Source organism: Chiloscyllium punctatum, chromosome 36 (assembly GCF_047496795.1).
Source record: "Chiloscyllium punctatum isolate Juve2018m chromosome 36, sChiPun1.3, whole genome shotgun sequence".
Classification (NCBI taxonomy): Eukaryota; Metazoa; Chordata; class Chondrichthyes; order Orectolobiformes; family Hemiscylliidae; genus Chiloscyllium; species Chiloscyllium punctatum.
Window position 1 is genome coordinate 41,774,585 of NC_092774.1, and position 16,493 is coordinate 41,791,077.

Genomic DNA, 16,493 nt, shown 5'->3' on the forward strand with positions numbered 1-16,493 from the left:
CACTTACCGCACGCATGCGCACTGCCAGGACCCCATAGAGAGGTTTCTCGATCGCATGGGATTGTGGGAATTGAAGGCGCCATTAATGTCATGAAATCCAGTATCCCATATGCCTTCTTAATTGTCCTATTCATGTGTTAATGAAGTACACGTCAGGGGCAAATCTTTCAGCGATTTTAGATTTATGCATTGAGTAGAACACTACAGGTGTTTAACTCTAAACTCTAGTTCCAAGTCAGTGTCAGTATAATCACTCTTTATCTGTTCTCAAATAAGCACCGAATCAATGCTCTCCATCTGACCCTTCTTAACGTTGATTCTCTTTAGTTTGCAGATTCCAACTCGCTGTTACAATAATTTATTAAAATCTACTTCTGGTACATGGGCGTCACTGGCTGGCCAGCATTTGGTTCTCCTTGAGAATGTGATGGTGAGCTGCCTTCTTGAACCTTTGCAGTCCACATCCTGTCCGGTTACCCACAATGTCTTCAGGGAAGGAATTCCAGGATTTGGACCAGTGACACTGAAGGAACAGTAATACATTTCCAAGTCAAGATGGTAAGTGGCTTGGAGGGGTACTTGCAATAGGTTGTGTTCCCATGTATCTGTTTTCCTGGTCCTTCTCGATGGAAGTGGTTGTTCGTTTGAAAGGCAATTTGTAAGGTGCTTTGGTAAATTTTTGCAGTGCGTCTTGTAGATACTACACACTACTGCTTCTGAACAGTGGATATGGTACCAATCAAGCAGGCAACATTGACCTGGATGGTATGAAGCGTTTCAAATACAGTTGAAGCTGCAACCCCATCCAAGCTAGTGGGGAGTATTCCATTACACTGCTGACTTGTGGCTTGTAGAAATTGGAACACATTTTGGAGAGTCAGGAGGTGAGTTACTCACTGCAGTATTTCTGGCCTCTGACCTGCTCTTGTAGCCACTGTGTATATATGGTTCATCGAGTTGAGTTTCTGTTCAATGGTAAACCCCAAGGCTGTTGATCGTGGGGTACTTAGTGACAGTAACATTGTTGATATCACAGGTCAGTGGTCAGATTATCTCTTTTGGGGATGAGTCATTGTGTGACATTTGCGTGGCATTCATGTTACTTGCCACTCATCAGCCCATTGGATATGGTTAAGATCTTGTAGCATTTCAAACTGAACTGCTTCAGTTTATGAGGAGTTGTTTATAGTGCTGAACATCTGCAATTATTGCAACATCTCCACTTCTGAACTTATGATGGAGGAAGGTCATTGAAAAAGATGGTTTGGCCTATGAACTCCTGCAGAGTTGTCCTGAAGCCGAGATGACTGACTTCCACAAACCATAGCCATCTTTCCATGTACGAGGTATGACTTAACAATTAAGACATACAAAACTAATTGAAGGAATAGGTATGAGACAACCCTTTTCAGGGTGTCTCCAGTGCAGATTTTTCTGTTCTCGAAACAATCTGATAAATGTTGAGATTCATCAGCCTTTTGATCTTGGCAGTTTCCTTTTTCTCCAACATTTGTTTCACATTAGCAAGTTGAATTCTTCTGCATTTTTCAGGAAAATGTTTTACAGAAGGTAACATTCTTAATATCTGTGTAATGTTCCGTGGGAAATCTGTCTATAGTGCACCAGTTGGAGGAAATTTCTCTGAAAAGGTTTGTCAAATGCCCTGCTTCCACAAGACCCAGTGTTCCCAAAGGTGAAGTACTTTTATCAGCCCTTTTATATTTTCCAGAATTCCCATGATAGGAGACATGTGCCACTTATACCCACCACAAATCTCCTGAAACTGAGTGCACTACAAAAGTCCAGCAGGAAGATTATCAGTAAAAAGGTCTGGTTTCAATCATACAGTTATAGATATCTAGAGACATACTGCATGGAAACAGATCCTTTGGTTGAACTCATCCATGCTGACCAGATGTCCCAAGCTGACCCAGTCCCAAGTTCCAGCCTTTGGCCCATATCCCTCCCAGATGCCTTTTAAATATTGTAATTGTACCCATCTCCACCACTTCCCTGGCAGCTTGTTTTACACACACACACAGACACAGACAGACAGACAGACAGACAGACACACACACAGACACACACACACAACCCTCTGCATAAAACAATTGTCCTTGAGGTCACTTATTCTCTTCTTGCTACCCACAGCACCTCCTTTCCGTTCCCCTCCCCCCACCCTCAGCATCCCCTGTCCATCCACAGCTCCTCCTGTCCATTTCCACCCTGCCACCCACAATGCCCCTTGTCCATTTCCCTCTCCCCGCCCTCTGACCCCATCTATCCTCCCTCTCTCCCCTCACCCTCTGCTCTCCATCTCTCTGTTCCCTGTCTATTCTCTCTCTCCACCAACTCTCTGCTGTCCATTCTTCCACCGCCCCCACCCTCTCCTTGCCACTCATTCTCTCTCTCCACCCATCTTCTGCCCCCGTCCATTCTCTCTCTCCTCACGTTCTGCACCCCACACCATTCTCTCTCCTGCCCCCCCCAACACTCTACCCCCACATTCTCCCTCTCAGACCCTTCTCCCCCATTCTCCGGGTCCCCCACGCTCTGCCCTGCAGGCCTTTCTCTCCCCCCCAAGTCCTTCTCCTCTCCCGCACGCTCTGCTCCCCCGTCCATTCTCTCTCTCTGTTATCCACAGCTCCACCCAGCCCCCGTCCATTCTCTTTCTGTTCTCCCCAGCCCCACCCTCTAGCCCCCATCAATGAGAGGAATGAATCTGGTTGATGGCAGGGAGGAGGAGGAGCTAGAAAGATAGGGAGCTTATTTGAAATTGAGTTCCCCAATGTTGAGTCCTCCCAACTCTACGCAGCCCGGGCGGAAGATGAGATGTTGTTCCTCCAATTTGCAGTTTGATTCATTGTGGTAAGGGAGGACGTCAAAGATGGTCATGTGAGAAAGGGAGTGGGAAGGGGAATTAAAATGGCTGGTGACTGGGAGTTCCGGTCGGCCTCTGCGGGCCCAGGCACAATGGGTTCTCCAAGTCTCCCCGATGTAGAGAAGTCCACAATTGGCTAACACATGGCAAATGCAATCCCACAATGTAAAATTATAGCCTATGGTGTGAAAAAAAGCAGAAAGGAGGTGTATTGTTTAAATGGTGATGTATTGGAGTGTGGATAAAGTGAGGACTGCAGATGCTGGAAATCAGAGTCGAAAAGTGTGGCACTGGAAAAGCACAGCAGGTCAGGCAGCATTCAAGGAGTAGGAGAGTTGACATTTTGGGCATGAGCCCTTCATCAGGAATGATGTGTGAATGTAATTGAAACCAGTCAATACCAGTTGTCAGACAGGGTCAGCAAGCAATCAGCAAGGCAAGTGGTATTTTAACAAGAGGAATTGAGTTCAGAAGTGGGATGTCTTCCTGCAGTTAGGGGGGGTCATTGAGTGTATTCAAGGCTGAGTTTGTCTGATTTTTGAACAACAAATAAGTGGATGTTTATGGGGGAAGGCAAGGAAATGGTTTTAGAACAGTTTCAGTCCAACTAGTCCATGCTGACTATGTTTTCAAACTAAATTAGTCCCATCTGCCTGTGTTTGGCCCATATCCCTCCAAACATTTCCTATTCATGGACTTGTCCAAATTTCTTTGAAACGTTGTTACGGTACCTGCATCCTTCCTCTGGACATTTATTCCACACACAAACCACGCTCTGTGTTTTTTTAAAACAAACTGGTGCCCCTCATGTCTTTTTAAAATCTTTCTCCACTCACTGTCAAAATTTGCTCCCTAATCTTGAAACCACCCCAGAGAAAGAAGACCCGCCGTTCACCTCATCTATATCCTTCATGATTTTATAAACCTCTATAAGGTCACCTCGCAGCCTGCTGTGTTCCAGTGAAAAAGTCCCAGCCTATCCACTTAGATGTAGTTAGATTCATATCCGGTTATGATCTGTTCAATGCTTATGCAGGCTCAAAAAAACAAATGGCCGACTGCTGTTCCCAGTTCTCACTCTGTGTCCAGGACAGCAAGAGACTATAAGACATAGGAGCAGACAGTAGGCCATTCAGCCCATCAAGTCTGCTCATACCATTCAATTGTACCTCATAGGTTTCTCAATTCCATTCTCTTGCTTTCTCTCCATAACCCTCGATCCCCTTGGTACTCAAGAACATATGTCTCAGTCTTAAATATACTCAGTGACCTAGCCTCTGCAACCTTCTGTGGCAATGAATTCCATAGATTCACCACTATCTGGCTGAAGAGTTTTATGTTTATCTATTTTCTAAAAGGCCTTCTCTTTTCTCTGACGCTGTGCCCTCGGGTCTGAGTCTCTCCTACCAACGGAAACATCTTCCCAACGTCCACTGTATCCAGGCCATTCAGTATTCTCTGTGTTTCAATTAGATCTCTCCTGAGTGTGGGCCTGTTAGTCAGCATGAAGCAGACCCTTCAGGATGAGGTACAGCAGGGATTAGTTTTGGCAAATGGAAAGAGAGTATGTGGGATGGAGATTTTCAGCTTCTAGGGAATAAGAGAGGAAAGAGAGTTCATTATAAATTAGATTTGTTCAGGTGGGCCAATGGGCCGAGGAGTGGCAGATGGAGTTTAATTTAGAGAAATGAGAGGTGCTGCATTTGGCAGCTGTATAAGACATTGTTTAGGCCAGTTTTGGAATACTGTGTTCAGTTCTGGTCTCCCTGCTGTAGCAAAGAGGTTGTGAAACTTTGGAATTGGTTGGAGAAGATATACAAGGCTGTTGCCATGCTTGTGACCTATAGTGAGAGGCTGAAGAGGCCAGGGATATTTTCCCTGGAGAATTGGAGACTATGGGGTGATCTTACAGATGTTTATGAGGGGCATGGATAGGGTAAATACCCAAGCACTTTTCCCCAGGGTAGGGGAGTCCAAATCTAGAGGGCATATGTTTGAGGTGAGAGGGGAATGTTTTAAAAGGGACGTGACCGGCAAGGTTTTCGTGCAGAGGATGGTGCATGTTTGTAACAAACTACCAGATAATGACAACATATAAAAGGCATCTGGATATGTACATGAATAGGAAGGATTTAGAGGGATATGGGCCAAATGCGACTAGGTTAATTTAGAATATTTGGTTGGCATGACAAGCTGGGCCGAAGGGTCTGTTTCCATGCTTTTTAACTCTAATCAGCTTTGCTGAAAGCAGTAGAGTCAGAGCACTTTCAGAGCAGCTTTGCCCTTACTGGGAGCAATAGACAATAGGTGCAGGAGTAGGCCATTCTGCCCTTTGAGCCTGCACCACCTTTCAATATGATCATGGCCGATCATCCTTAATCAGTATCCTGTTCCTGCCTTAGCTCCATAAACCTTGATTCCACTATCGTTGAGAGCTCTATCCAACTCTTTCTTAAATGAATCCAGAGACTGGGCCTCCACTGCCCTCTGGGGCAGAGCATTCCACAAAGCCACCACTCTCTGGGTGAAGAAGTTTCTCCTCATCTCTGTCCTAAATGGTCTACCCCGTATTTTTAAGCTGTGTCCTCTGGTTCGGCACTCACCCATCAGCGGAAACATGTTTCCTGCCTCCAGAGTGTCCAATCCTTTAATAATCTTATAGCCCTTCTAAACTCAAGGGTATATAAGCCCAGTCGCTCCAACCTTTCAGCGTAAGGTAGTCCCGCCATTCAAGGAATTGACCTCATGAACCTACACTGCACTCCCTCAATAGCTAGAATGACTTTCCTCAAATTTGGAGACCAGAACTGCACACAGTACTCCAGGTGTGGTATCACCGGGGCCCTGTACAGCTGCAGAAGCACCTCTTTGCTTCTACAAAATGGTCCAATTCTGAAAAGGGAAAACACCCAAGTGGCCAGTGAACCTCTTTGCTTCTATACTCAATTCCTCTTGTTATGAAGGCCAGCATGCTATTAGCCTTCTTCATTACCTGCTGTACCTGCATGCTTACCTTCATTGACTGGTGTACAAGAACACCCAGATCTCTTTGTACTGCCCCTTTACATAAATTGATTCCATTTAGATAGTAATCTGCCTTCCTGTTCTTGCCACCAAAGTGGATAACCATACATTTATCCACATTTAACTGCATCTGCCATGCATCTGACCACTCACCTAACCTGTCCAGGTCACCCTGTAATCTCCTAACATCCTCCTCGCAATTCACCCTGCCACCCAGCTTTGTATCATCAGCAGATCTGCTAATGTTATTACTCATACCATCTTCTATATCATTAATATATATTGTAAAAAGCTGCAGTCCCAGCACTGATCCCTGCAATACCCCACTGGTCACTGCCTGCCATTCCGAAATGGAGCCATTTATCACTACTCTGTTTCCTGTCAGCCAACTAACTAACTTTCAATCCAAGTTAGTACTTTTCCCTCAATAGCATGTGCCCTAATGTTGCTCACTAACCTCCTATGTGGCACTTTATCAAAAGCTTTCTGAAAGTCCAGGTACACGACATCTACTGGATCTCCCTCATCCATCTTCAGAGTTACATCCTCAAAAGATTCCAGAAGATTAGTCAAGCATGACTTCCCCTTCATAAATCCATGCTGACTCTGACCTATTCTGTTACTACTATCCAGATATGTCATAATTTCATCCCCTATAATAGACTCCAGCATCTTTCCCACCACTGAGGTCAGACTAACTGCTCTATAATTTCCTGTTTTCTTTCTCCCACCTTTCTTAAAAAGTGGTACAACATTAGCCACCCTCCAATCCGAAGGAACTGATCCCGAATCTATCGAACTCTGGAATATAATCACCAACGCATCCACGATTTCTGGAGCCACCTCCTTCAGTACCCTGGGATGTAGTCCATCAGGCCCCGGGGACTTATCAACCTTCAGACCTAACAGTCTCTCCAACACCAATTCCTGGCAACTATAAATTCCCTTAAGTTCAGGTCCTTCAGCCACTGTTACTTCAGGGTGATTGCTTGTGTCTTCCCCAGTGAACACAGATCTGAAGTGCCAATTCAATTCTTCTGCCATTTCTTTGTTCCCCGTAACATATTCGCCTTTCTTCAAGGGCCCAATTTTAGTCTTAACCACTTTTTTGCCTTTCAAGTACCTAAAAAAGCTTTTACTATCCTCCTTTATATTTTTGGCCAGTTTACCTTGGTACCTCATTTTTTTCTGTGTGTATTTCCTTTTTAGTAATCCTCTGTTGTTCTTTAAAAGCTTCCCAGTCCTCCATTTTCCCACTTATCTTTGCTATGTTATACTTTTTCTCTTTTAACTTTATATGTTTCTTAACTTCCCTCATCAGCCACGGCCACCCATGCCTCCTCCTAGGATCTTTCTTCCTTTTTGGAATGAACTGATCCTGCATCTTCTGCATTATACGCAGAAATATCTGCCATTGTTCCTCCACTGTCATCCCTGCCAAGGTATTGCACTATTGAACTTTGGCCAGCTCCTCCCTCATAGCTCCATGGTTCCCTTTATTCAACAGGAATACTGTCACTTCCGATTGTACCCTCTCCCTCTCAAATTGGAGATTGAAGCGTATTGTATTATGGTCACTACTTCTCAATGGCTCCTTCACTTCGAGGTCCCTGATCAATTCTGGTTCATTGCACAGAACAAGTTACAGTGAAATCTTTAATTTGTGGGACAGCAACTGAGTGAATGAGTACATCCAGAATTTTAGTGGAAAGTGGGAATTCATTGCACTGTGGGGATGAAGTGCTTTAAGGTTTACCGGCAGTATGTACAGTGTGCTGAGTGGGGTGCTAAGTGAAGGGTTAGGTGGGTTCTTGTTTTAAACTGCTCATTTCTTTCAGCCTCCAACATTGTATTTCCACTGCTGTACATCAGAAGGAGTGAATCAGTCACTGTTATCATTAGAAACCTTACGGTTTTCAGTACCTCAGGTATTACATTGTTTTCAAAGTTTGGGAGAAGATTTGTAGCTCGGGTGCTCGTTGTTGTGATTCTGTTCGCTGAGTGGGAATTTGTCTTGCAAACGTTTCGTCCCCTGTCTAGGTGACATCCTCAGTGCTTGGGAGCCTCCTGTGAAGTGCTTCTGTGCTGTTTCCTCCGGCATTTATAGTGGCCTGTCTCTGCCGCTTTCAGTTGTCATTTCCAGCTGTCCGCTGTAGTGGCCGGTATATTGGGTCCAGGTCGATGTGTTTGTTGGTAGAGTCTGTGGATGAATGCCATGCCTCTAGGAATTCCCTGGCTGTTCTTTATTTGGCTTGCCCTATAATGGTAGTGTTGTCCCAGTCGAAGTAATGTTGCTTGTCGTCTGTGTGTGTGGCTACTAAGGATAGCTGGTCGTGTCGTTTCGTGGCTAGTTGGTGTTCGTGTATACGGATCGTTAACTGTCTTCCTGTTTGTCCTATGTAGTGTTTTGTGCAGACCTTGCATGGGATTTTTGTACACTAGATTAGTTTTGCTCATGTTGGGTATCGGGTCCTTCATTCTGGTGAGTTGTTGTCTGAGCGTGGCTGTTGGTTTGTGTGCTGTTATGAGTCCTAGTGGTCGCAGTAGTCTGGCTGTCAGTTCAGAAATGCTCCTGATGTATGGTAGCGTGGCTAGTCCTTTGGGTTGCGGCATGTCCTCGTTACATTGTTTCCTGAGCATTTTAAAGTTTACTGACAGCAGCGGGGTTTGGGCCGTATTCACTGGAAACGATTAAGCAGACAGATAACACACATACGAGAGGGCAGGGTGGGACTTGTCTTTTGATTTGGTGGAAGGTGGGTAGTTCTGCGCGCTGTGATCCGGGGCAAACACGACTGCAATAAATCATTCAATCTCCACAGTGTGGAAGTAGGCCATTCAACCCCTCTGAAGAGCATGCCATCCAGACGCACGCCCACCAGCTCCCTGCCTTGTCTAGTTGTTTCTGTTGGTGGATGAGACTCGGCCATAAAATTAGGGGGAGTAGATTTAAGGTAGAGTTTAGGAGGAGCTGTTTTTCCCGGAGAGTAGTTAATCTGTGATGGGTGAGGGTGGATTGGCTATGCTAAATTTCCCCACATGGTCCAGGGATGTGCAGATTAGGGTGAATTCACCATGTTAAATTACCCATCGTGCCTAGATATGTGCAGGTGAGGTCTATTCGGGGGGTAAATATCGGGCAGGAGAGGAAAGGGAATGGATGTGGGTGGGTTACCCTTCGGAGGGTCGGTGTGGTCTCATTGGGCCGGGTGACCTGCTTCTACATTGTGCGGATTCTCTGAAGGGAAAAGATTTTTGCAAACTGTGCAGAACAGTGCGGTTCGTCAATTCGGAGCAGGCGCAGTGCGGAGCCGCCGTTCGCCCCGCCCCTTTGTTTCGTCACGCCCTATCTCGTGGGCCGTCGCTCGACACTTGCTCCTCCCACTGTCCCGGCCGCACTCCGCCTCCGTACCCGCCTCTCGCTCCACTCTGTCGCCCCGCCCCTGACCCCAATCGTCTCTCCGCCCTATCGCTCCGCCCCCTACCCGCTGTACGCTCCTCCCCTTCCTGTCTCTCCCTCTGCCGCATCGACCCATCGATGACGTCACAACGCGGAAGTGGCTCTGCTCGTTTCAGAGTAAAACCCTTTCGCTGAGCAACTGTTCAATCTAAGAGGGAGAAAATCTGTTCACTGGTAGTAACTGGAGTGAATCCAGGGAGGGAGCAGACTCTGCAAACTCAGGTCTGTGTCTTAATTGCCCGGTTGAGGAGGGACGGAAGGATAAGGTGGGGCTGTTTTCCCCAGCCCGCGCCAGAATCTTAGGGGTAACATTATAGACTTTTATAAAATCATAAGGAGCATGGATAGGGTAAATACACATGGTCTTTTCCTTGGGGTGGGGGAGTCCAGAACTAGAGGGTGATTGGTTTAGGGGGAGGGGGCGTGGAGATTTAAAAGAGACCAAAGGAGGCAATTTTTTCACAAGGTTTGGTCGGGTGTGAATGTGTGTATGGAATGACCTGCCAGAGAAAGTATGGAGGCTGGTATCATTTAAAAGGCATCTGCACGGGTGTATCAAAACGAACGGTTCAGAGGGCCAGGGAACACGTGCTGGCAAATGTCACTAGATTAATTTAGGATATCGGGTCAGCACAGAATAGTTTGACTTAAATGCCTATGTCTGTTTCTGTGTGTATATCTCTATGATTCTGGCTTTCCAGTAACGTTTGCCACGTCTGTATGTTCTGTTTCTCTCTCTGGTGTCGGTGTTAATACCTTGAAGTCTCATTATGCTTCCCTTCCCGGGGACATTAACCATTTCTTGAGGTTGTTCCTCAAGAAGCTGCATTGCAGGCTCATCCTGAATTGGCACACTTTATTTTGCTTTCCAAATCAGACCTGCTCACTCTCAGCATTATGCCAATGACGTGAAAGATATTAACTTTCAGGTGGAGTTTCAGAGAGATAAGCCTTGACGTTTTTGCTTTTCTGCACCTGTAAAATCCTGAATCAGCACCTTCAGGAGAATTACTTAAAGTGGAGTGAGAACAGAGGGGGAGAGAGAGAGAATGGGATGACGCTTTCTGTTTTGTGGAATAATAAAAGAAAAGAATGTTCTGCAAAAAGCAGAACTGACAGTGATGACTTAATATTCTCTTTTTACAGCATTTGAAGATCTGAAGACAGAAGTTTCAAAATTAACTGTAACGTCAACTCTCCTGCTCCTCGGATGCTGCCTGATCTGCTGAGCTTTTCCAGTGCCGTACTTTTTGACAGTGACTCTCCAGAGTCAGCAGTCTTCACTTTGGTGTCAATGTCTGACGGTCACTCAATCCATCAGGACCACAACGATTTTTTACTGTGATTCTGTGAGAAGGAGCAAAGCTTTTTGGTTCCTGTTTGAGTACATTTCCAGTATCAGTGGGACTGGATGAGAGACCTACTCTTGCAGTGCACTGAGTGTGGAGAGTGTAACAGCTATACCGCCTGTTAAGAGGAAATCACGGTGCGAAGGGGCTCTACACGCATTTGTGTGCGGCTGAAGCTTCGGTCATGGAGAAATCTGAGGAATCCCGCCCTGTGGAGAAACCATGGAAGTGTGGTGACTGCGGGAAAGGCTTCTGTGTCCCATCTGCCCTGGAGACTCATCGGCGCAGTCACACCGGAGAGAGGCCCTTCAGCTGCCCTGAGTGTGGGAAGGGCTTTACCCAGGCCTCTGCCCTGCGGACTCACCAGCGGGTCCATACAGGGGAGAGGCCGTTCCCATGTCCCGAGTGCGGGAAGGCCTTCAGCAATTCCTTCAACCTCCAGACCCACAAGCGACTCCACACTGGTGAGAGGCCGTTTTCTTGCTCCGAGTGCAAGAAGGCATTCAGACATTCCTCTGACCTGCTGACCCACTGGCGGGTCCACACGGGGGAGAGGCCCTACAGCTGCCCCGAGTGTGGGAAGGCCTTCAGCAATTCCTCCCACCTGCTGACTCACCAGCGGGTCCACACAGGGGAGAGGCCGTTCACCTGCCCCAAGTGCGGGAAGGGATTTAGTCAGGTGAGCAACTTGTGGAAGCACCAGCGTCTCCACACTGGGGAGAAGCCCTTCAGCTGCCCAGAGTGCAGGAAGGCCTTCAGCAATTCCACCACTCTGCTGACCCACCGGCAGATCCATATGAGGGAGAGGCCATTCCCCTGCACAGAGTGCGGGAAGGCCTTCAGCAATTCCTCCATCCTGCTGAGACACCAGAGGGTTCACACAGGGGAGTGGCCCTTCAGCTGCCCTGAGTGCAGGAAGGGGTTCAGCGATTCCTCCAATCTCCAGACCCACCAGCGGATCCACACTGGGGAGAAGCCCTTCGGCTGCACAGAGTGTGGAAAGGCCTTCACCCGCTCCTCCCACCTGCGGAGGCACCAACGAGTTCACGTGCCATCACAGGGTGATTGGAGGAGCAACAACTGAGTGCCATTAGGGACTGGACTATCAACCCAGTTCCGGGGACTCCTGAGTTTGAATCCGGCCATGGCAAGATCACGGAATTGGAATTCTGTCAGAAATCTGCAGTTCAGAATCTGATGATGAAACCGTTTTTAGGGTGGGGGGCCCATCTGATTCACGCATACTCTTTTTTTAGGGAAGGAAACTGCCATTGTGGGAAAGGATTCATTCAGTCACCCAGCTGCATCCTTTACCTGGTCTATCCTACACGTGACTCCAGATCCACAGCTGTGTGGTTAACACTACACTGCCCAGCACCTCCCCTCTTTCCCCCCCCCCCCCACTCAGCCCCTGGCAGATGAGCAGGGAGAAACTTACTAGGAGACAGGGTATGGGTTGAAATTGCTGAGTGAGGCAATACTTCCTCCAGGTTACGGCTGTACCAAGGATCCAATTACAAAGGGACAACTCGGTGATGACCAATAGTAAAGAAAGTGAGGTAGGATGGGGGAGTGAGGAGTATGTGTGCTTTGACCTTGAGCTGTTTAAAAAGCAGCTACTTTTTCTACACCTTTTTAGATTAGATTAGATTACTTACAGTGTGGAAACAGGCCCTTCGGCCCAACAAGTCCACACCGCCCCGCCGAAGCGTAACCCACCCATACCCCTACATCTACATCTACATCTACCCCTTACCTAACACTACGGGCAATTTAGCATGGCCAATTCACCTGACCTGCACATCTTTGGACTGTGGGAGGAAACCGGAGCACCCGGTGGAAACCCACGCAGACACGGGGAGAACGTGCAAACTCCACACAGTCAGTCGCCTAAGGAGGATCTGAAGCTTTAACAAAGTTGGGTCACAATAAAGATTACCTGAACTTACCGTGGGCTCAGAATCTCATTCAAAGTTTTGAGCTCCAAGAGGATTTTTGTTTTGAAGCTGTTCGTTTCTTTCAGCCTCCTGCACTAAGTTTGCAATGTTGTGTATCAGATGGAGCAGTGAATGGGTAGCTAGTATCATTAGAAGTTGTAAATTTTTCAGGAGTGCAGGTACTGTGTTGTTTCATTGGCATTGTAAAGTTTACTGGGAGGTCTGGGCTGTGTTCACTAGAAACCACTGGGGTGGATAAAGTTAAAAATCACACAAGACCAGGTTATAGTCCAACAGGTTATTTGGAAGCACTAGCTTTCAGAGCGCTGCTCCTTCCACAGGTAGCTGTGGAGCAGGATCATAAGACATAGATCTTAGCAAAATTCAGTGTCATGCAACTGATATCTTTTAGAATGGGTTGCAGGTTTCGGTTCATTAATATGTTACTCCAAGAACAACATCTAAGTCATGTTCTTGAGATGACTTATGGTTTTATATTTTAAAAAAATAGTGACATCTCAGCTCCCACAATACATTAAAGTTGTGAGGTTCGAGTCTGTCAGTATCCCAATCTTGAATTAGACTCGTTCTGTTTTTAACGTAGGAATATATAAAATATTACATGGATTGACTGCTTGTAGATTGTGTGCTTTGTGAGCAAAATTGAAAGTATCTGCAAATATAATTCTGCCAATAAAAATTCACTCCATAGAGTTGTGTGTGTGTGCATGAGTGTGTGTGCGCATGTGAGTTTGTATGTGAGAGTGCATGTAAGAGTGTGTGCATGCTTGGTTAAATGTGATGGAGTATTAATCTGTGAGTGTGTGAGAGTGTTAGGGTGTGCGTATATGAGAGAGGTATGAATAAAAGCAAGGGGTTGCATTTTGCTAAAACGAGGAAGGACAGGGCTTGTATAGTTAAAACAGAGACGTAAGAGGGTTCAGATACATAGTGATGCAACCTGCAAAGAACTGGTAGACTGGATGGTTAAGAAGGCATTTAGCACCATTGCCACCCAGACCCACTCCCTTACTTCATATTTCTCATAGCTAATCCCCCCTACCTTGCATATCCTGAACAATAAGGGTAATTTCGCATGGCCAATCGAACCTAACCTACACCCTAATCTAAAAACTACCTTCTCAAGAATGTAATTTAAATGCACAACATTTCTAAGAAAAATGTCTGTCTGACTCAACACTGGGACCCAGACAGAATTCACACCTATTGTTAGAAAAGCTCTGCATTTGAATGACTTTCTTGAGAAGGTAATTAAAAACAAGTTCTGGAATTAACATGCCAAAGAGCAGAAACCCATTCTAAAAGATGAAAGATTTAATCTAAAATTGTTTAATATATGACATCTCCATGACACTGGACTCCTTTGGCTATAAATTCCATGAACATGATCTCATTCTCCACAACCAACCTGATAAGAGAGCGGTGCTCCAAACGTTAGTGTTTCCGAATAAATCTGTTGGTTTATAACCTGGTGTTGTGAGATTTTTAACTTTGTCCATGGGAAACACGTGTTGTGGGACTGGTAACAGTTATTTTATGATCTGTTCCACCTGAAATTTCTCCTCTACGCAGACATGGGTGAGCAGTCTGTTTTTGTGCTTTTGTGAGAGATCAGGCGAGCAGCTTTTAAATCCTTATATTCAACAGCACAAGAAAACTGTAGGTCAGCAATCGTATTTCAAGTGTGGTACTTCCAGCTCTGGTAGTCCTGTTGGGTCACCCGAGAGGGAGGGAGAGAAGATGTCACATCTAAAAAGCAAACCGAAAAGTTTTTGTTGGTTCTACACTCAGATGAGACTGGATACTGATTTTAATGGATCAGAATTGAACACTACAATGGAACACCTTACATTTCAAGAACGTTGAAAGGGCAAATCAAACTGTAACCTTGAAGAGAGATGCTTCCATTTCTAACCTTGGGGGATCCAAATGAGACATTTTTACTGATCACTCCATTTCAGAATGCTGCTCTTTCATCAGGTGGTCATGGACAATAAGATCATGATCACAGAATTTATAGCCAAAGGAGTCCACGGTCATGGAGATGTCCTTCACTAAACAATTTTAGATTAAATCTTTCATATTTCAGAATGGGCTTCTGTTCTTTGGTACATTAATCCCAGAATTTGTTTTAAATTACCTTCAAGAATGTCATTAAATGCAGAGCTTTTCGAACAATAATGTCAGTCTGACTCGATATTGGGACACCGACAGACTTCACACCTATTGTTAGAAAAGCTCTACATTTAAATGACTTTCTGAAATGGCTGATCTTTCACATTGAGAATAGTTACATTGATACTTTCAGACTTTAACAATGTTTCTGAATATATGTTCACTTTTTGAAAAGAACTGCTGAAATCTTTCTGAAACTTGCATCGAAATGTGCGCAGTTAGACAGGCTGTAAAGGATGAATGGCCTAATCCGAGTTTTGTGAAATTGATTCTGACTATGGAGAAATAGAGTCATAGAGTTGTAGAGCACAGAAGCAAACCCTTCAGTCCAGACAACCAAATATCCGAAATTAATCCAGTGACCCATTTGCCAACATTTGGTCCATATCCCTCTGATTCTTTTCTATTCATGTCTCCAACCAGACGCATTTTTTTCTTTTTCAGCTAATTGAAGCTGGAGAAGCCTTAAATCTTTAAAGGATTTCCTGAAAAAAACTTTTATGCAAGATTTGGCTCAGTGGTGAATTTTCTAAAGCTTTGCTATTGTAGTTGTCAATTTGTTCAAAAACTTTCAGTTGTTGTTGTCCAAGGCAGAGTAAATATTCATTTAAGATATAATTGAGATATATACATTCTTTACAATGTTTGTCCATCATTTAGTACATTGAGCATCATCTTTTTGTGATTCAACAGATATGATTTGAAGTGAATTCTGCAAGATACTTTTGTAATTTATCGAACTTTGCTTTATGTTAAAGATTTCCTTTGTGACATTTTAATTAAAATATCTCAACATATAATAATGAAACAGCTAATTTATTCTGAAATTATTTCAATTAGTTGGTCGATTGCCAAATAATAGCTGCTTTACTGTTGTAAATATTGATACCCAGGAAAGCTATTTTGTTTAATATATTTCCTTTGTAAAGATTTTATAAAATGATTGTATTTTCATATGAAATAAAATTTGCAGTGTTTTATTAAATGGTTGAAGGTAACTTTGCACTTAATTGTTCCATTTGGGATTAAACATAGATTATTTATGAAAATCATATTCACAATTTATGGTGAGTGTATTAACAAACAAATGTTGCCATTTGCCATTGAATTGCCTCAAACACAATTTGAAATTCTTGAATGAGTTGAATAACTCACTGTGAATATTTATTGTGCATTTCTGAAATTCTCTGCACTGCCATTGTGCTTGGTTAAACAAGATATGTATCCCTCCTCATAACTTTGTATTTCTTTGATATTTCATTTGCTATTGCACAAATAACTTCATCAAATGCCAAAACATTTTTTAGGCTGTGAATTTTCAGTCTGGTAATGTTATTCAGTTGTGAACAATCTGAAGATTAATTTAAATACATATAAAAAAATTAAAGAGATTGTGATAATAGAAAGTCAACATGTAGAATTGCCAATGAAACGTAAACCAAAGTTACTCTTAATTTGGTACAGACTAAATCGCGATCAAAATAAGTAGAAATAACGGCATTGTGCACAAACTGTTTGTCGTGAGTTCAGAATTTTTCTGATCATTTAATTCTGACACATGCAGTGATGGCAGCACCATGATCTGTTTTATTTGTTCATGGAACGTGAGCATCACTGGCAAAACCAGTATTTTTCATCGTCCCCTC

At 44.5% G+C, this 16,493-nt stretch overlaps 1 protein-coding gene across 2 annotated transcripts; it reads left to right on the forward strand.

Moving 5' to 3' along the window:
* The first annotated feature begins 409 nt into the window (after window positions 1-409).
* LOC140460973 (uncharacterized) lies at window positions 410-12,662 on the forward strand. 2 transcript variants are annotated; one of them, XM_072555728.1, is made up of 2 exons: window positions 410-558; window positions 10,512-12,662. In XM_072555728.1, the coding sequence occupies exon 2, from the start codon at window positions 10,899-10,901 to the stop codon at window positions 11,796-11,798; it is 900 nt and encodes a 299-aa protein (XP_072411829.1). In that variant the 5' UTR covers window positions 410-558; window positions 10,512-10,898; the 3' UTR covers window positions 11,799-12,662. The 2 variants fall into 2 exon arrangements, with proteins under 2 accessions (XP_072411829.1, XP_072411828.1); XM_072555727.1 differs by lacking the exon at window positions 410-558 and adding an exon at window positions 9,465-9,587.
* The last annotated feature ends 3,831 nt before the right edge of the window (window positions 12,663-16,493 follow it).

Coding starts and splice junctions, on each gene's coding strand:
- LOC140460973 (XM_072555728.1), top strand. CDS start 10,899: ATGGAGAAATCTGAGGAATCCCGCCCTGTGGAGAAACCATGGAAGTGT.